The 21,451-nt window shown below is 37.6% G+C and overlaps 1 protein-coding gene across 2 annotated transcripts; it reads left to right on the top strand.

The window, feature by feature from the left end:
• Positions 1-3,820: 3,820 nt before the first annotated feature.
• LOC139139912 (aldo-keto reductase 1B-like) lies at positions 3,821-17,100 on the top strand. 2 transcript variants are annotated; one of them, XM_070708876.1, is made up of 10 exons: positions 3,821-4,025; positions 8,501-8,630; positions 9,497-9,613; positions 10,282-10,365; positions 10,803-10,969; positions 14,845-14,961; positions 15,685-15,796; positions 16,015-16,183; positions 16,503-16,585; positions 16,890-17,100. In XM_070708876.1, the coding sequence occupies exons 1-3, from the start codon at positions 3,912-3,914 to the stop codon at positions 9,577-9,579; spliced, it is 327 nt and encodes a 108-aa protein (XP_070564977.1). In that variant the 5' UTR covers positions 3,821-3,911; the 3' UTR covers positions 9,580-9,613; positions 10,282-10,365; positions 10,803-10,969; positions 14,845-14,961; positions 15,685-15,796; positions 16,015-16,183; positions 16,503-16,585; positions 16,890-17,100. The 2 variants fall into 2 exon arrangements, with proteins under 2 accessions (XP_070564977.1, XP_070564976.1); XM_070708875.1 differs by lacking the exon at positions 10,803-10,969.
• Positions 17,101-21,451: the final 4,351 nt, after the last annotated feature.

The raw sequence follows: 21,451 nt of genomic DNA on the forward strand, positions 1-21,451 counted from the left end.
TTTCGTTCCGTTTATCGTTCGAAACTCTGCGTTCGCGGTTTTAGTGGACCGTATTTATTGCGAAAAAGCCGCATATACAATGGTAGCCATAGCCAGTTTATTGTTTTGTCAGACTATGCATATTCAACTTCCTGTCTCTATGCGACAATTCCATGCCCATCGAGTGTCACATCCACATTTTTTTAGTTTCTCTATTCATGGCATGGCATGGCGGGTTACTGACCATCGTATCTTTCTCTACTTCCTCCACGCATCATCATTTTAAATACATCCCACGTCAGTAGAGTATAGTGAGCCTTCTTGTCAAGGAGATTATGAAGAAGAAACAAATTACTTACTTTTCCGATCTAGTGAGAAGTTGGCTTAAGTTTAGAGCCTGCTGGTTAGCGTTCTGCTGAACGCAGATATGTATAAGTGTAAACAAAGAGGGGGTGTAGACAGTTTCATCTTTACGATTGACAGTCGGGTGAGTCGAAAGATATTGAATTTGTGTGATGGAACCAATAAGATAGGACATAGATGCAAATGAAGAAGGCAAACAATCCCATACAATATTTATCATGTTCGTAGTGCAGATAGCCGATGGTGTCGCACGGCCTCTGGGGGAGATTATACAAATCATTTCCAGCGTACTGCGCATGCGTAGATCTTCCACATGTACGAATCCAGATCGCAGTTTCATCATGACGTAAAAAGATCGACAAACATAATGGACATAGCTGATGGTGGCATGTGCATATGCATAATCGCCGTATCGTAAACCAGGCCAAAAAAAGGAGATTCGATGAATTAGTCGATAGCACCAAGAATAGTGAACAAGTAACCGTCACTGTCAGCAAGGCTGGCAGTAATTCCAGGACAAAACTTCTTTCGGTAATCACTAGTCTATCATTTATTTCGCAGAAAAAATATATAAATAAGCAAGATACCAAAAATCCAAATGAATGATGACACCGCAACACAAGTAACCACCCCGGACTATAAATAAAAATGTAAAACAGATTCGCAGATTTTGCAACACTGCTAAGACAGCATAGCCCTACAACTAAAGTGTCCGGCTACGGTTACGCGGCAAATAACACTGCTTGGATTCAATCTACACAAGCGGCATGTTTTTTTTCGGGGGGGGGGGGGTGACGTATATGCGATGTCACAAAAAGGGCTTCAATATAAAGTTTTCAATATCTCGATCTCTAAACAACGACCAAAGGGCGTACATGCCCGTCAAATTGTTACTCGCGTGGCAGAGCGACACACACAAAAATGGTCTCGTACAGGCTTATTGTAAACTATTCAAAAGATTGACTCGTCAGTATAATTTTTACTACAAGGAAAATAGCTATCGGAAGGGAATTGCGTCAGATGTCTGCAGTCTAAGCGTACAAGAGTCCACAGTATTCCTACACTGGTAAGACGCGTCACGATAATTTCACTGACCTACACAAGCTCGCGTGATGAAATGCCAACACCCGGCTGCAGAACCTCAAAGAAAAACACATCACGTTTTTTTCGCGACCAGATAATATTTATAAACTGCTAATTTAGAAGATACTGAAGTTTGGCGATAACTCTACATTTAAATTCGATGATTACACGTCAATGTACTCACTCTTTGAAAGGACGCTACAGCTGGTGACGCCATCAAAAGTCAATGCCACCAGATAGTGCATCGTGCTTGTGACTCCCCAATTCGCACATTTGCAGCAATAGAGAGGGGCCGACCTGTTGTAGGGAAGAGTAACCACGACCTTAATTTGCAAATAATGTAAATCACCTCCTCATACCAACCAGCCAAGTCTGAAGTTATCAAGGCCAAGAAAATTAGGGTCAGTGTTTAGAAATACAGAATTTACATTGCCACATGTGGATAATTATAAGGGTGAATGGCTGTCTGTAGTTTCGTTACTGTATTTGTAAGAGAGCTTCATACCGTATCAGGTGAACCCAACACAACGGACGATGAATTTTGAAATACAGAGATACATGTGTATCATCTCAGTAGTTTCGTGGTTCATATTACGCTATCAAAGTCTAGTGCCACGATGGCAAAACACAACACAACACAACACAACACAACACAACACAACACAACACAAACACAACACAACACAACACAACACAACACAACACAACACAACAATATAACTACATTGCTCTACAATACTGTCAACGGCCGTTTAGATTTTGGTTTATTTTATTTGAAATTAATACCCAAGAGCCCTTACAAGTCAATAAAAGTTTACGTCCTGTGTATTGACAAAAATTCCTAGACGTGACGTTGCTTCAGCAACATGATAAATAATAAGGCAGATGCTCTACTTTCGTTCATTTTGGACAATTGTGTACATTTGACTGATATTTGATGTCGTTGAGGGTTACACAGCTAAAAAATCCCCCTATGACAGGCCATGTACGGTCCTTGATACAATGCTGGGTACAGGTCTGTGTCAGCAAAGACATCCCATTAAAATGACAGGGCTGTTGTACAGGTTTGTGGCTAGTTATAAGATGGCTGTTAATGGTGCTGTGGACACAGCGACGTGACGTGCCTAAAATTTCTGCCTGTCTCATCACGGCATTTACAAGACAGGACATAGCGATGTGAGTACAGATCTGTAACGGGGTCTATTTTTTCAATGTACACACAATTATGCCTGTTTTCATGTCTCTAATCAAGCTTGGCCCATTTTCAAAAACTGTACACCCCTGAAATCTTACAAATTTTCAGACCCTGTATAAGGCCCTGTAAATTCAACACTGACACACAACTGTTCGTACACCAGTCTTTCATTCATGTGTTCACAGCTCTGCATACAGTCAGAAATTACATCTCTTTAGTCTATTCCTGTAATATCAGGCCTGTTTCAGACCTATCCATACACCCTTGATATCTGACCCATTTTACAGGTCCTGTAACAGAAGTTATTTTCAGGGGCTCTTTACAGGTACTGATCAGACCATGTTACATGCGTATACTGAAATCTACCTTTGTTTTTTAGCTTTGAAGGTTGCTTTGTTCCGGAATTTTCATTACATGGGTATTTATATGTGTTCATTCATTATCGACTTCAAGAACTTGGTATTATAATGGACGGTTCCAGTGTCATCGGTATTTAAACAACTGACCTAGCGGCCGATAGATCTCTGCTGTAATGTTGGCATACAGATTCGAGACAACTGTTAAGGATAAATATGTACAACAAATATCAAATCAAAACTTTGGCCAGTGTTTTCATTTCAGAGCAATCAGTGATTTAAAGGGGCAAAGTCCTCTTTTTTACCTGTTTTTTGTTTCATGATTTTTTTTACCGTTTTTACAGCGTCAGAGGAATTTAACTTCGCTTTGCGTCGGCCGAATTGTCCTAAAATTTCACACATGATTGTATACATACATGAATGAAAGCAGGTAACACCAAACAAAATATCATTCCATTTTTTATCCAAGTGGGCTCTAGTTTTGAATAAGATATTAAGTTTAAGAAAGTGATTTAAACTTTTTGACTTAAATCCTTTAAATGAAATAATAGCAAACTTGAAATAATAGCAAACTTCACGTTTTCTACCAAAAACATGCCCATGTCGGAATACCAATAAAATTTTTAAATCATAATAAATTTCGGATATTCAGCTTTCAGAAAATATATGGTTTATTGGGGTTTCCTGTTTGTCTTCGATGAGAACTATGCCTTTGTAAAAAAAAAGCGTGCAGTACACGCATCGCTAGCTCTTTTGTCCCGAGGCCCCCACAATTCCCTTTGTTGACGTATGTGCCTATTTAAGGTATCTCAACCTTATGAATTGAGTTTGTGGGTTTTGTCACTTTGAATATGCAATGAGTAATAATATACACGCCGCGTCCTAGTTTCTAGTGCAACCGGAGACGTACCGCTAGGTCAACCTGAACTGATGCCATGTTGCGGCATTCGGTCGTACGAAGCGTGTCACAGTTATTTGCAGCATCAAAGCAAGTTAGAAGAATAAGTTCAAGAACTGGCATACCGGTGATAGGACTAGGAACATCGCAGGTTAGTTAAAATTTGCATCTATGCATGCAAGATCCGTTCAATAACTTGTCATTTCAAACATGGATTTTCATGGTGAATAGATCATGTTCGGAAGTCAAGGTGAACAGACAATTCCAGCCAAACTCATGCATCCAGACTCCAGCATATCAAATGGTCTACCCAAATTTCGGGAACCGTGATCTTAAAGGGACAAGTTCTTTATCAGCTTTAACTAAAAGCAAACTGATTCAGTTGATAAAAATTTCAACGGAAAAGAAAGGACTAACACTATGTAAATAGACAATGTAAATAACAACTAATGCGAGAACCAGGGATTGAAATAGCCCCTTTATTAAGAGGGTATTCCCAAATTTGACACGTTTGGACCTGAGAAAATACACTAGAGGCATTGAAATCACTTGAACGTCAACTGGGCTCATGAATATTTTCTGAACATTTTTTTTTACTTTTGCACTCTTCGGGCGCGATTGTAAAGTAACATTTAATAAACATTTAGTACTGCCGTTGACCTTGGTTGAGGAAAGTGCGAGTCATGTCTCCCGTTTTACGTAGATCTAACCATGGAGGTAGCTCCATGATCTCACTAATATAACAAGGACAGTAACATAACCTCTTCAATACCTCAACTGGACTTACATTTCGACGACGGATTTCATCCTGTGACAACCATTTCCTTTAAACTCCATTACATGGACCAGTGGATGAAAAATGAATTATTTGTTGAGATTTTGGAAGATGAATTTCTTTGGTACAAACATCGAGTTCGTTCTTGGATTTGACGTTGAGTGAGACAATGGCAGTAAACCAGAATTATGCCACCCGTTCATATGCAAATAATTGAGGTACTAATGACCTTGAGGTGATTATGACCATGTAAAGCCCGTCTTTCTGAAACACTACGAGGTCATTGGAAATGACAGCAACGCACCGAATATTTCAGGCTTTCAGCGTTGGGCTGAAAAGCAGTCTCGGCGATAGTCATGCTTTTATCGGGGAGGGGTGATTTTAATTCATTTACTGACTCTGTGCTCGACGCAAGGGGCACAAAATGTCACACAAAGCCGCCAAAAAATGAAGAATATTTTCAATTACTTTCTGTTATGTTATGTTATGTTATGTTTGCAGAGAATTTCACCCAGAAAGAAAAGACAATACACATGGAGGCAACGTACTATGGGTATTGCAAGTTGATTAGATTTCTTGTTAATCCCTAAGCATTTATTACATGTGATACTTCCGTCGATATTCGGTCATCCATTAAAACTGATCACAATGCCGTTTCACTCACATGTTGCTTCCGTCAATGTAGCATAGGTCCTTGACACTGGAATCCGAATACAAGTTTACTCCAGGAAAATATAAACCGTATGACAAAAGTTAACATGTACACAGTACAAGTCTACCAGTATGTATGTAATACAAGAATGCTGCAATATGATTGATGTGAATTCACTGATCAAGGCTTTGCAATGCAGATCGATTTGAGACTAGTCTCTACTATTAATTCAGCATGGAAAGTGGTAATAGACTATTATTTTGATGAGTTTTGTGGTACAAGCCATATTTTACATACTATATAGATAACGAATCGAAGGATTACGGCATATTACAAAACTATTATCAGCCTTTTTATAAAGGGGTTTGCCAAATTGATATGAAGTTGTGATAAAGAAGGAAAATATTCAGATACTGCCAAATACCACAGAAGAGCAACATGTTGAAACCGCTATATTACAAAAAATGAACTTCTTTTCTGTCAAAAATAAATTGAATCGGGTTTCGTTTATGGAGCTGATATATTCAGAAATAGTAAATTTATTTTTGAGATCTTTTATTACAGAAACTGCACAACAAAAGTAATTGGTTGGAAAAACTATATGTATTTTAAAAAGCAGTTCTATATGCATTGAAAAATGAATAACGGTTGTTAAGAATAACTGATATTTACATCGTGAACATAGACAAGTGTTGAAAGAAAAATTATCACCGGGAAATACACAGATCTAAATATGTTCACTTTTAAAGATTTTTATTGGAATTTTGTCGCAAATATTGCAGAAAAATCGTTTGTACAATGTTGCAGAATGTACAACATGTTGACAAGAGAAATACCAGACATCTCATTAGCAGTATACTAGACCGTTTGGGACATAAACAAGAAACCATAGTCGATATACAGAACAAAATTAAAGTTTAAGTACGCAGAATTCATCGAAAAATTAAATGTAATGACAATATCATGAAAGTTGGTGTACACATTCTATTATATTGAACTTCTTGAAATATGAACTAAAAAATGGAGGTCACCATATCCGTTTCCATGGAAACTGAGAATGAATAGTACTCTCTAAGAACCTGAAAAATGCCGAATTCAAAATAAAGTTCATTTTAAAGTGTAAAATACGCACAGTTTTCGGTACTTTTTAAAAAATCGATAGATTGAATGCGAAATTTTCAAAATGAGTGCCTTTCTCAGATATTTTACTGCAAATCCAATAATAAAAAGTAATTTGATATGGAGATGATGGAGAGTTAAAAAAAGAAGAGTTTATGTTTATTGCTAGCTATTTTCCACTTATGTCAAATTCATGAAAATTCATAAACTGAAACTTTACTGGATGCTTATCATTCTGCGAAATTAATAATAGAGGGTCACCACGCTAATTTTAGAGATATATCCTGATTTCTAACCAAGGATCATTGAATAAATCCTTTCCGATAGCTTTTTAAATGCTTGTGTTGAAAAAAAAAACGAGTAACCTAGTGGTAACTATTCATAAGCGGTCAAAGGTCTATGGGGTAAACTTCATACTGACACGTAAGTGAAACATCCACACAAATGCATTCTCATGAAATGTGAGGCTGAATAATTTCAACTTAGTATCAACATTTTTGTCTGGCTAGGGCGTTTACTGCGCAGAGAAACGTATGAGCAAGGGAATTCGGCGTACTTGACCTTAATGGAAATAGCCAGCATACAGCGAATGGAGCTTGAAGTTTTTTGTGAATTTTGATGTAGATTGTCATGAAACTTGCCACCTGTATTTTGTTAACCTTTTTCATTTCAATGATAAAAGTAAATGAATAATATTACAGTAACGTAAAGATAAAGAAAATCTGTTGTCAGGAACACTGTTTACTTTAATAGGGGAACTCAATACCAAGAAAAAGTCGATTCTAGTCGCGCACGGGGGAGCCTTTCCAAACCCTCTAAGTTGGCGAACAAAAACAAACCGTTTTTCGCCCCAAGTATGCATTACAAATACCAATGAAATCCCCTGGCTGTATGACCCTAACATCATGTTCATTCGGTGTTAGAAGCTTTTAAAACTTAAGAAATTAATGTAGTTATTACTGTTAATTTGATGTATTATCGAAGTAGAGTAAGATTACATTAGGTAATTCATAGATGTAAACACTATGATTCCATTGGGGATCATTCTGTTTCAATTGTGGCATTAACATTGTCACAATACTGAATTTTGATGACATAAAAGATAAACATGTTTCCCATGTAATTGCTAGAGACTTGTTGACTGATCAAGACAATTCTAAGAGCAATCTCTTGTCTTCTTAGATTCCACTAATCCTTGACATGCTTTCGAGGATTCTTAGACAATGCTTTCTTTGGTATAATATAGGTAATTGAGATTAAAACTTGCATTATTAATTATTGCCATACAGTTTTAGATATGTGACGTTTACCAAACATTAATTTTTCCTACAGCAAAATTTAAGGCACAGTAGCTTTAACTTTTGATGATTATTTCACTATTTTTCGTTCTTTTCAATAACTACTGTTTCTTGTTCTACTCACTAAAACATGCTTAACTGCCAAGTATTGAGCTTCTCAACAAAGTGTGTATGCTTGTAAAGTGCCATGTTATTGCTGACATTTGACTTTTTGTCCTTACTAAAAGTCAGTTGTCAACAATAACATTGCTAGTAATGCATATATTGACTGTAGTGAGAAGCTTAATACGTGGCATATCAACATCATGTAGAGAGTAGAACAACAGAAAGTAGGTGACACAGAAAACAAATATACCGAAAATGTTATCAAACGTTACAGCTACTGTGCCTTTAAGGAACAATTTATCACAATGGAAGGTTGAACCAATGATTTCCTCAAGTTAAACGTTTTAAAGTCAAAGACGCATCAAAGGGTGATGGTGTTTCGTCCAAGCATAAACTGAATGTAGATGTGTAGTGTTGTTCTTGTCCCTTTACTGTCCCATGATCTCTCACTCTGAATGTTAGAATGTGCTTTTTTTCAATGATGTCATTTTTGTCTCATCGGAGACACCGACAAATCCCTAAGAAGAATAGAATAAAGTGGAGCTTTTTCTTGTCGAAACATCAGACCTTACTTCTTGGTTGCCGCCTTTTATGAATTTGAATGTTGTATAAGTCATAACATAGTATGAAAATCAATAAAACACGTTTGACTTCACTGTAATGTTTACTTTTTTCAGATGTATGGCGACGAGCTGAAGACCGCCTTACATTGCGCGATTGGTCTTGGCTACAGACACATTGACTGCGCTGCAGTGTATTACAATGAACGTATCATTGGAGATGTTCTGAAAGAAAATCTGAACGAGGGTATAGTAAACAGAGAGGATCTGTATATGTTAGTAAGGTGTGTGTGTTATGTTTTGAACTCATCTGAAAGATGAACTTCAGACAGATTGTGGTTAGGGTACTTGTAGTGTGAAAGTTTGATGATGCCGGCACTTGAAGCATGGTATAGATCTAGACTAAAGAGGAACTACGGTATCATTGTTTGGTATTGTTTATCATTGTTTGCTATTGTTGCCGATATTCTTATCATCAATTACATTTGTTTTCTTTGTCTTTTGTTGAAACCGTGATTGGGCAAAAGCTTGTTGTCCTAAGCGAGTAAATAGATCAGCAACGGCCATTGGTTTTGTTGAGAAATGCATCCAAGTCATGTCGTATGCGTACTTTTTTGTAATAACTGATCAAATTCTACTGTATACATGCTGGCTGTGTTGAGGAGCAGTAGCGAGAGTTTGATATTTTTTTGCTTGAGAGCTGAAGGAACTCCATATGAAAATTGTACTTTATCGACAAGAGACCATTTTCTGAACTGCGCGAGATCGCGCAAGATCTCGTGTGCGTTTGCACTTCCTTATAGGGACAAAGGACAAACAAACAGGACAAACAACATATCGCCCTTTGCTTTAAACACTACTACTTTCACAATTTTTGTTAAATTTTGCATCTATTCTAGTTCCATGTAAAGCTTGACTAGATAACCTGGTCGGCAAACTGCTGCTGCGGCTATCAACCAAGTCGCACGAGATCCCGCACGAGAACGGAAAAATCACCTATTGTTGAGTATCGTTCGTACAGTCTACTGCACGGTTGTAATTTGGTTGATACATTTCACACTGGAACTTTTTAGTATATGTTTGGCAAAGGTTTTCCTTTCTTTGTGATTACAGCTATCGCCGAGCAGAATGAGACCAAGTATGGTGAGAGAGGCTTGCAGACAAAGTCTAGCCGATCTGAAAGTAGACTACGTTGATTTATATCTCATTCACTTGCCAACTTCTTTAATCGTAAGTACGTGAAGGTGCTCAAGCAATACACATTTTGATAATTTTCAACTTACTTAAACTTATAATCTGTGAAACAGTAACACTAAGACGACAACACCAACAAAAACAATGACAGTGATGATGATATTTGTCGTACATATTTACCCTTTACAGTTGTCTCGATACGATACGATAAATAAATAAGGAGCGATTATGATGCTTCACACAACACAACACAACACAACACAACACAACACAACACAACACAACACAACACAACACAACACAACACAACACAACACAACACAACACAACACAACACAACACAACACAACACAACACAACACAACAATAATTATACTGCACTACAATACTGTCAATGGCCGTTTAGATTTTGGTTTATTTTATTTGAAATTAATACCTAAAAGCTCTTACAAGTCATAAAAGTATACGTCCTGTGTATAGATAAAAATTCCTAGACGTGGCGTAGCTTGAGTGACATGATAAATAATAAGGCAGATTTAATCTCCCGGGGTGAATGAGCCAATTGTCAAAAAAGATATCGACAAGCAAAGTTCTCTAAAATAATTCAGTTAAAAATTTAAAAAATACTTCGCAATAAATGAACCTTCTCCTTTCATCTTTCTCTCCTTCATTTCAAATTTTCATGATTGTCTTTTTACTTTCAGCCTGAATTTCCATGGCCCCTACGTAATCAAAACATAAAGTGGAATGAATATTATGATGACGTTGATTACCTTGACACGTGGAAGGTAGGAAACTCTAGGTACAGTATGTGTATCAAATGACATGATATAAGAATGTAACATATAATGCAGCGGCAAAATGGGTAAATGTTCGCTGCGACGTACGGAATCCTCTTAACTCTATTAACTTGTGTAAGCAATAGATAAGATAACTAAGATTAATTTCGAAGATATTATAAGGATATATCATGCTTTCCATCATCTTATTGTGTTTGTAATATTGGTCATAATTATACTTAGGAAATTACAAGAACATTGCCAAATAATGGATGCTCCGTCAGTGTGTAAGATATTTTCTAGATATTTGGACCGTGTACTGTACGTTTCGCTCGTTAGACCATTATGAACATTTGGCTGATATCTTGATATAGTTGAGGGTTACACAGCAAAAAAATCCCCCTTTGACAGGCCCTTAAGGACCATGATATAATTCTGTGGTACAGGTCTAGGTCAGCAAAGACATCCCATTAAAATGACAGGGGCTGATGTACAGGTCTGTGACCAGTAATAAGATGACATTGCTGTTAATGGGTCTGTGGACACAGCGACGTGACGTGCCTAAATTTTCTGCCTGTCTCATCACGGCATTTACAAGACAGGACATAGCGATGTGAGTACAGATCTGTAACGGGGTCTATTTTTTTTAATGTACACATCATGTAATTATGCCTGTATTCCTATCTCTCATCAAACTTGGCCCATTTTCTAAAACTGTACACCCTGAAATCTTACCAATTTTCAGACCCTATATCAGGCCCTGTAAATTCAACACTGATACACAACTGTTCGTACACCAGTCTTTCATTCATGTGTTCACAGGTCTGGATACAGTCAGAAATTAATCTCTGTGGTCTATTCCTGTAATACCAGGCCTGATTCAGACCTATCCATACACCCTTGATATCTGACCAATTTTACAGGTCCTGTAACAGAAGTTATTTTCAGAGGCTGTTTACAGGTCCTGATCAGACCATGTAAAATGCGTTATACTGAAATCTACCTTTCGGTTTTTTAGCTTGTTAAGGATAAATATGTACAACAAATATCAAATCAGAAGCTTTACCAGTGTTTTTATTTCAAAGCAACCAGTGGTTTATGAGTAGGTGTTTTGACCAAAAACGGAATAAAATTGCAAAAGAGTACTATGCAAATTTCACCACAATTTGAACAATCTGACTAAGGTTACCCCTGGGTACGTATACCTCCATAACAAATTTCAAGGCAATCAGACAAGAGTTTCGGAGATGAATTTTTACCAAAAATGGCGAAAATGTCCCAAAATTACAAATATACAAATTTCACAACATTTTGGACAAATCTGTCTACGGTCACGCCTACGCACCTGCATATTCAATTTCAAAGCAATCGGACAGGTGGTTGGAGAGAATAAGATTTTGGACCAAAAACGGCAAAAAATGACAGCAGAACACATATATGCATACAACCTAACTACCTCAATATCAAATTCCAAACAATCAAATCAATAGTTTCAGAGAAGAAGCTTAAGGCGATTTTAACGGATCGACGGACGGACAATGACGGACAATCAGCCTATCTGATAAGCTCACCGTCGCTGACAGCGGAGCTAAAAAATTGAATGTCTCCTTATTAGTCCTTGCGGACGTAGTCCGGCGGGGACTTATAGATTGGGTCCCGTGCGTCCGTCCGCGGCCGGTTCTCAGACACAGCTGAACAGACTTTGTTCACAAACTTGGCACAAAGATAAAGTACTATGGTCTACATATGCACGTCAATTTATTCACGATACGATCCAATATGGCCGCCAGGCGGCCATTTTGTTGCGACATTTCATGTATTTTAAACCATAACTCAAACACGCCTGAGCTGATTTTGTTCAAACTTTGCACAAAGGCAATATACCCTCACATACAGATACACGTCAATTTATTCCACGATACGATCCAATGTGGCCGCCAGGCAGCCATTTTGTTGCGATATTTCATGTATTTTATTTAAACCATAACTCAAACACGCCTGAACTGATTTTGTTCAAACTTGGCACAAAGGCAATACACTTTAGCATACAGGTGCATGTCAATTTATTTCACGATACGATCCAATATGGCCGCGGCGGCCATTTTTTATGTGATTTTTTTCATGTCTTTGAACCATAACTGAAACGTCCTGGAACTGATTTTGTTCATACTTGGCGAAAAGGTAAAGCACTATGGCATACATATGTAAGCTTATTTATTTCATGATACGATCCATTTCATGTCTTTGAACCATAACTCAAATATCCCTGAACTTTTCTTAAAACTTGGCACAAAGGTAATGCACTATGGCATACAGATGCATGGCATTTTTTTCACAATACGATCCAATATGGTTGTCAGGCAGCCATTTAATGCAATTTTTCATGTCTTTCTACCATAACTCAAACATCCCTGAAATGATCTTGTTCAAAACTTGACACTGCGGATTCAGTCTGATGGGGACTTATAGATTGGTTCATGTCCTCTGTCGGTGTGTCCATCCCAACTGCAGCCGTTTCTCAGACACTTGTGAACTGATTGTGTTCACACTTTAAGCACTATGGCATACATTTGCACGTGGATTTATTTTGCAATATGAGCCAATACGGCCACCAGACAGCTATTTTGTTGTGATTTTTCCAGTCTTTGAAGCTCAATTCAAACATCCAAGAACCAATTTTGTTTAAACTTGGTAAAAAGATAAAGCACCGTGAGATACATATGACAATTTATTTTGCAATGCGATCAAATATGCCTGCCATGTTGTTATTTTGTCATGACTTTTTCATGTCTTTGAACCATACCCTGAACTAAGTTTGTTCTTACTTGGCAAAAGGATAGAGTATTGTGGCATAAATATGCACGTCAATTTTTTCACGATATGATTCAATATGGCTGCCAGGCGGCCATTTTGTTGTGATTTTTCATGTCTTTAAACCATTTCGTTCAAACTTTGCACAAAGGCAATATACCCTCACATACAGATACACGTCAATTTATTCCACGATACGATCCAATGTGGCCGCCAGGCAGCCATTTTGTTGCGATATTTCATGTATTTTATTTAAACCATAACTCAAACACGCCTGAACTGATTTTGTTCAACTTGGCACAAAGGCAATACACTTTAGCATACAGGTGCATGTCAATTTATTTCGCGATACGATCCAATATGGCCGCGGCGGCCATTTTTATGTGATTTTTTTCATGTCTTTGAACCATAACTGAAACGTCTGGAACTGATTTTGTTCATACTTGGCGAAAAGGTAAAGCACTATGGCATACATATGTAAGCTTATTTATTTCATGATACGATCCATTTCATGTCTTTGAACCATAACTCAAATATCCCTGAACTTTTCTTAAAACTTGGCACAAAGGTAATGCACTATGGCATACAGATGCATGGCATTTTTTTCACAATACGATCCAATATGGTTGTCAGGCAGCCATTTAATGCAATTTTTCATGTCTTTCTACCATAACTCAAACATCCCTGAAATGATCTTGTTCAAACTTGACACTGCGGATTCAGTCTGATGGGGACTTATAGATTGGTTCATGTCCTCTGTCGGTGTGTCCATCCCAACTGCAGCCGTTTCTCAGACACTTGTGAACTGATTGTGTTCACACTTTAAGCACTATGGCATACATTGCACGTGGATTTATTTTGCAATATGAGCCAATACGGCCACCAGACAGCTATTTTGTTGTGATTTTTCCAGTCTTTGAAGCTCAATTCAAACATCCAAGAACCAATTTTGTTTAAACTTGGTAAAAAGATAAAGCACCGTGAGATACATATGACAATTTATTTTGCAATGCGATCAAATATGCCTGCCATGTTGTTATTTTGTCATGACTTTTTCATGTCTTTGAACCATACCCTGAACTAAGTTTGTTCTTACTTGGCAAAAGGATAGAGTATTGTGGCATAAATATGCACGTCAATTTTTCACGATATGATTCAATATGGCTGCCAGGCGGCCATTTTGTTGTGATTTTTCATGTCTGTAAACCATAACTCAAACACCTCTTGACTGATTTCGTTCAAACTTGGCACAAAGGCAGTGCATTATGGCATACACATGCACATCAAATGTTTTCGCGATACAATCTAATATGACCGCCAGGCAAGTCATAGACCTGGCGCAAGTTGCATCAATTTCATTCTAAAGCAACCTAGTCACGGAAGTTTTTAACAAAATATACAAGCGGGGACTGTGTCATCAACGATGACTTGTTATTTAAGAGTAAGGGGTTTAATTGAAATTTGAAATATATATTGGGCTTGAAATAGGTTATTGAAGAAATTATTGTATACCGATGAATAAAATTAAATGATCGAAACATCTACAGTTGAGTTACTTTTTGTCAATAGGCCTGAACCCCCTCTAGAATAGAATTCTTACCAACAATCAGTGACTGAATATGTATTACGAAACGATTCATTCACGTTTTTACATGAGTTGATATCGTTTCTTTTCAGGAAATGGAAGCTCTTTGTCACGAAGGATGTTGTAAAGCCATTGGTTTGTCAAACTTTTCACAGCGACAAGTTGAACGCATAATGCAGCATTCCAGTCTACCAGTAGCTGCCATACAGGTAATTTAAGGTAGATCGCTTCTCGGGGACTGGTTTTCAGAAAAAATGATCTTCTTCAAACAATTCCCATTCTTTGCTCTGATAAAGTGTGTAGGGAGTCTTATGAAAACAAAAGAGAAAAGAAGGGTGTTTACCGTCCAGTTTTCATAAAAATCACAACTTTAATTTTTCTTCAAAGAGATAACAAAGAGAATGGCGGCCATCTTGACTCTCAACTTTCCGACAATTTAGCCCTCTCATTCGAAATTGTCCACGGTGACCCCAAATTGATATTCTCAATTTTATGACGGAATAATTTGAAGTTTCCAAATGAGCGAACTATGAGAGAAAGTTTAAGACTTTGATTTTCGAGGCGCGATCAACCTAAAGGTGGTTATAAGATGGACGACGAGGGATAGACAAACAGGCAGAATGTGTGTTCTCTTCTTCACGACATATCTTTTTAATCCATATTTTTGTATAGGTGACAGTTCAATTTAACGATTGACTTGAAATCTCTTGTGCACAAAATATGTTCATTCCACATTATCAATGTGTGTTCGCAACAGTATACCCAGGTAACAATAGACACGTCCACGCCCATGTCCTCTGTATTTAATTCTCCATTATCTAATCGCCCCGAGAGAAAACGTTTTGGAAATTGCCAAGTGATATTTTCCTTGTGAACTGGTGTTTTAACTTGAATAAAATATCGCCCAAAAGTTGGTTTATGTTTCCTTGTAGGTGGAATGCAACCCATATTTAACTCGCAGTGGATTGCTTGATTTCTGCAAGGCTAACAAGATAGCATTCGTAGCCCATAGTCCACTTGGTAGCCCTGGAGACGGCCATGGATGTACGTATAGTAGCATTAATTTCGAATTCATTAACTGCAAATTTGTTTTTTTTTTAATATTACCATACACACATGCAAGATTAGTTAAAAAGAGACAAAATATGTCTGACAAGATTTTAATTCTATACAGTGTTTGCAACTTATATTTTGAAAACATTATGTGCCATCGAATGGGAGTAATACCAGACACTATGCATCTTTTGTTTTCACTTCTGAAGGAGCGACATGTCGGCACACTCTTGTCTTCTCCGTGATCCTACAATACTAGAAATAGCAAAGAATCACCAGAGATCTTCTGCACAAATTATTCTACGATTTCACATACAGCGTGGTGGGATTGCTGTTCCGAAGAGTTCACATCCTGGGCGATTAAAGGAGAATTTAAAGGTAAGGGTGCATCATTATCATTCAAATAAGAGTGTTGACGAGGTTTCCATTTTTATCTGTTCCAGAACACTGATGCGTAGAATGCATTACTGCAATTCAAGTTCGCTTTTCTAGATGGCCTTTCGTAAGGGAAAAGACTTTAAAAATTCAGAATACGGTCACTTCGTGGATTGGTTGTGGTGGAAGTCACATTTAGGGGGGGGGGGGGGGGGGCTATCCGGAATATTGTCTTTTTCTTCTTAACATCAATGTCACCACCTTGACTTAATACCTCCGAGTCCTCGGTTTGTTTTACGAGTCGTGCCTTATCCTCCCACAGGTTTCGGATTTTGATTTACTGCCGAATGAAATGGATGACATCGAACAATTGAATAGGAATCTGGACTGTGGAATGTTGGATGGGTACGTAAATTTGAATTTTGGATGAGAATAAGACTTAAAGTAGATGTGTCTCTTAATCATAAAATCTGACAGATTTACAATTTCATACAGTTACAGATTTCATTCTTCAACATGGGTAAAAGAGCACCTCGTTCTTAGGAAGCAGATTTGATAAGATTTCCGTTAGTTATTGTTGGTGGAATTTACTGGAATTCTGTAAAGGTGTAGATTAAGCACTAATCTATCGTCTTTTTCTAAAGAAAACAAGAGAACTAGCAAAGATGGACATAAGTAACATTATATCGCTATTTTATATTGTTTTCAGATACAAAGGGCACCATCACTATCCTTACAAGTCGGAGGATGACTTAAAATGAATTAAAAAAAAACAGAGTTTCGCTTCACCACCGTGCTGACATCCTGACCTGTTCATAGATGCTGAAATAAAATCAGACAATTTCTTCTAAGATGGCAAATCTTTAAAGCTCTTTGTATTTTGGTTCGCGATAATTCAATAAATTTGCACATACCATGTATATTGTAATGTCATCCTTTATTATTAGTGTCCACCGCAGTATGGGATAAACAGTATTGACGGGGAAGGGGTGGTGTTTTAAGGGGTACCGTCACGCTTTCATGCTGGGCTTTAGAGACAGTTTTCAAAATCTAAGTTTCTGTCAAACAAAATCAATATGGGTTACTTTTTTAGCTCCCCTGTCATCGACTGGGAACTTATTAGACTTGATTGTCATATATATTTCAAATATTATTATGAACGTTCCTAAGGCTGAGCAAAGGTAGATTTGTTCAAGTAATGATGACTTTTGCAGGTATTTTTTTTTGAAACTAGACTTTGCACATCTGACAATTTTAAATCACAATTTAACTAAATTGTCCTTATTTGGTCGGGTTCTAAGCTTAATCTAGCTAATTTCCGCATCTCTGGTCGCAATTTAGCGATTGAAACTGATTGCATTCAAAATTGTATTATACCAATCGAGCTAATAGTTCGCCTTTCCTTGTATGAGCAAAAATAATATTCACATATTATTGAGGACAAGTGTCAGTTTGTATGTTTTGCCCCTTATATCAGAATCACACAAAAGGATCGATTTCAATAATATTATATTTCGATATCCCGTATGCAGTAAGGTTATTGCTCTTGTAAAATAAAATATTCCGTGCAAACCAGCGGTTTTCGTGAGCGGGTCACTTAGACAAGGAAACCAATTTCTTTCACAGCGAAATAATTTTATAGCCGTATTTGTATATTTCTGTACGTGCGAACAATATGGGTTACGATTGGTTGAGACCAGAGCATAAGAAATAAATTTAAAGTTAAAAATGTTACTCTCCCTGCGTGTACACTCACGGAAGGTTTATGTCGTACCGATGTTTGTGTTTCATAGTGATGCTTGTATGGATGTTTGTGTATTTGTCTGTCTGTCTGTCTGTCTGTCTGTCTGTCTGTCTGTCTGTCTGTCTGTCTGTCTGTCTGTCTGTCTGTCTGTCTGTCTGTCTGTATGTATGTATGTATGTATGTATGTATGTATGTATGTATGTATGTATGTATGTATGTATGTACATGTATGTCTGTCCGTCCGTCTGTCTTCTCGCAGTCCGTCTGTAGGCACGATATCCAAAGAATACTAATTACATGAAATTTGTTTAAAGGATTTATCAAAGGACAGGGAATGATAAGTTTAATTGTTAGCATGTAAGTCATGCTGACGTGGCAAAAGGGATACACGCACAAAAAGGTAGAAAAAACATATAGTTTCCATTTTCTAAACGGTACTGACTATTGTTAAAAACATTTCTGAAGGAGATATACGACCAAGCTATTCCCGTATAAATTTCAAATAGATCATGAAATACCATTCATTGGAACTTGTTGTAGTTACTTTGGATGATATGTGACGTATGTACAACAGTTTTAGGCAAAGTCTGATTGTGGTGGGAAGGAGTGAGTATACGTATTCGTCTGATAACTTTATGCTTTTGAGCATTTTTTTAAGGGCGAACCTGAAAGCCCTCTTCGGTAAATCTAACATACATCTCTTCACATTTTGCTTCCCAGCTTGCCATATTTACGTATGAAACCCGAAACTCAAATAAAAAGGCTGTGATATGACCGTCGGCGAAAATTTATGATCGTCGTGTGAAGGTTTGTGACTATTCCTATTGTTGAGTCGATTTATTATGTTCTCCATGTAGTTCTCTGCCGTTGTTAAAGTTTGATAAATGAGAATGCAACTCACAAAGGGGTGGGTAAAGTGATTACACCTGAAATCATGTGAACCTGACATAGGCATGTTTAGGATGCAGGTACTTGTCACATGACTCTGTAAGAATATTTGATAACCTTTTCGAAATGTCTTTTCTCGATTTCTTAGTGTCATTTAAATAACGTTTTGACCGAATTACTAGTGCTTGAGATGGCTAACCATCGTTCCTGTGTTTTATATCTCCTTTACACCATAGGAAGTGGGAGAGGGTTTTGTTATCGCCAGCCATACAGCTTAAATTTATGTTTTTTGAAATGAAGACCATTTTCGAACAAGAATACATTCTTCTCACAGTCAAAAGAGAGTTACAGGGTTAAAGTTTGTATATCCGCTTAAACCCCTGGCACTCCGTGCCAAAACAAAAAACAAACAACAGCTATTTTCTGCTAGTGATTCGTTTAATTTATCTTTGAGGCGTAGGATCAAAAACTTGTATATCAGAGGCAATAATGCGTTGCATGACTAAATGCTACATCGAAATAAGTCCTGTTAGAATTTGCTTCAGGTCAGCGCTTATGGCAGAGGAAAATCTGTTTCATGACCTTCGTGGATATTCTCCATTGCATTGCCGTTTACCTTTTGCTAGTAATCATTAACGTGCTGTATTGATAAATCTGCACATTTGTTGGTGTACTAGATATTAGATGGCACAAGAAAATGCAATGCACAAACTGTAATGAATGTGAAGATTACTCGACAATACTTATGACGTTTAAACTACCCGAGTAAAGATGAGTCACTGAGAGGAGACGTGTGCAACAGTGTGCGTTAACACTCTCATACAGAAAGACTTATACAGTTATTGGAAGTTAAACATTTCTCGTGAGGTCGCTTATTTTTCCCGAATATCAAAGTACAGAAGCAAATGTGTTTTTCTGCCCAAGTGTTAATACTACCCTTCACCCATAGGATTATCTTAAAAAGCATTTATTGCTGTAGCAATACATGTTGTATCCATTTATTATATCTGCAAGCATCGTCTACAGAGCCATAACCTCGACTTCACACATATGTAACTGCTGCTCTCTGTCGATGAGTTGAATACTGACGTATCGTCCACTCATTGGGGTTTCACAGCCACATCTGATGTGAATGGGTTGCTCCTTGGCCATTCTACCGAGGATCATTCTACCACACACCGGGTTGTCTCCGAAGATTGGACTATCACCGACGCGGATTTCAGCATTCTTGATACGGAAGGCTGAAAGGTTTAAATATTATATGAAAATCCTCGAGAAAATTACAAAATAATTGGTATGTGTGGATGGCAAGAGTATATTTAGCTAAGCATGCCCAGTACAGTAAAATATGGCATTATGATGACAATGAGACGGCACTCAAAATATCAATCAAACGCGTGTAACAACAGTTAGCTCATTCATATACATCCCGAAAACTTCATATTCTCCAAACCATACACATATTGACAGTTTTAGGACCTGAAATCTGAATAAAGTTCGTAGTTTCTATTTTACGAGTACTGAAAGAAGCGCTAACCGAACTGGTTCTCATGGACAAGGTAAACTTTATCGATGATGCGCACGTGGGGAACATGACCTTTTCTTCCAAAAAATTCCAATTTAACGTGCACAATAACGGTAACGGCTGTTATATTCGAAATTGACAAAATCTTAATTTGACAATCCAAAACGGAAGACAGTTTGTGACAGTCATCCTCATGACAGAGTCAATCGAATGACCTCCGACTTCTTTCGTTTCAGGTCAACACACTTTCTTATTTTGGCGACCACCTGTTATGTGGAATAGTTTCTAATTAGGGGAAGTTTAAATGTTACTTACGGCAGCAATCTGCTCTGTTAGTGATTACAATCTCATAAACGTCGTATGATTGTCGTAAATCAACCATCCACCACGGTTGAAATTCTTTGTTAGTCCAGGAACCATGAACCAGTTCTGGCATTACTGTTATAGTTTCCGTCAACAGCATTTCCAGCGGCACCATCCTTCTTGGGTTTGTCAGAGCTCTGAACAGCTGGTTTGCCTTGTGCAACGTTATGCAGGTTAGCAGGAAATTCACAAGCTATGTTCGATGAATGAAGAGATAACGAAGTATTCTTGAGTACACAGATAAAGCAGGGATTTTATGACTTTGTAAAGAACAAATAGTAAGTTTTCTTGAAGTTGTAGTGCACACAGGAGAAGGCTGTCGACTTGTTCAACTTGGAGGTAGCTTAGTAACCACTCACTAAACGGTGTGTTTCTGTGCCTTTAAAGGGTAAAACTGTGGGCCTTGCTTTATGCACAAGCCTCGAACACTGGGGTTGAATGATTTGAGAACTGAGGCTAAAGCAGTAAACGATTCCCTCAACTTTAAACTTAGCGGTGGTAACGTCGATATCATTTGCTTCATAATTTGAAAAAAAGACAGAACCCCTTTGATAATCACCGGACAAACTTGAGCAATGGTGTGTTTCATGCAGTACCTCCTACATTTGCAAGTCACGAAGGCAACGTCGATGTCCATCGCTGGTACCATTAGTTCTCTCAGGTAACAAAATACACCCGTACTTAAAATTCTTTGCTTTATCAATATCCAAAGATTGGAAACAGGTGATAGTTAAGAGCGACAAAGTATCGA

The sequence above is a fragment of the Ptychodera flava genome, chromosome 9, assembly GCF_041260155.1.
Source record: "Ptychodera flava strain L36383 chromosome 9, AS_Pfla_20210202, whole genome shotgun sequence".
Classification (NCBI taxonomy): domain Eukaryota; kingdom Metazoa; phylum Hemichordata; class Enteropneusta; family Ptychoderidae; genus Ptychodera; species Ptychodera flava.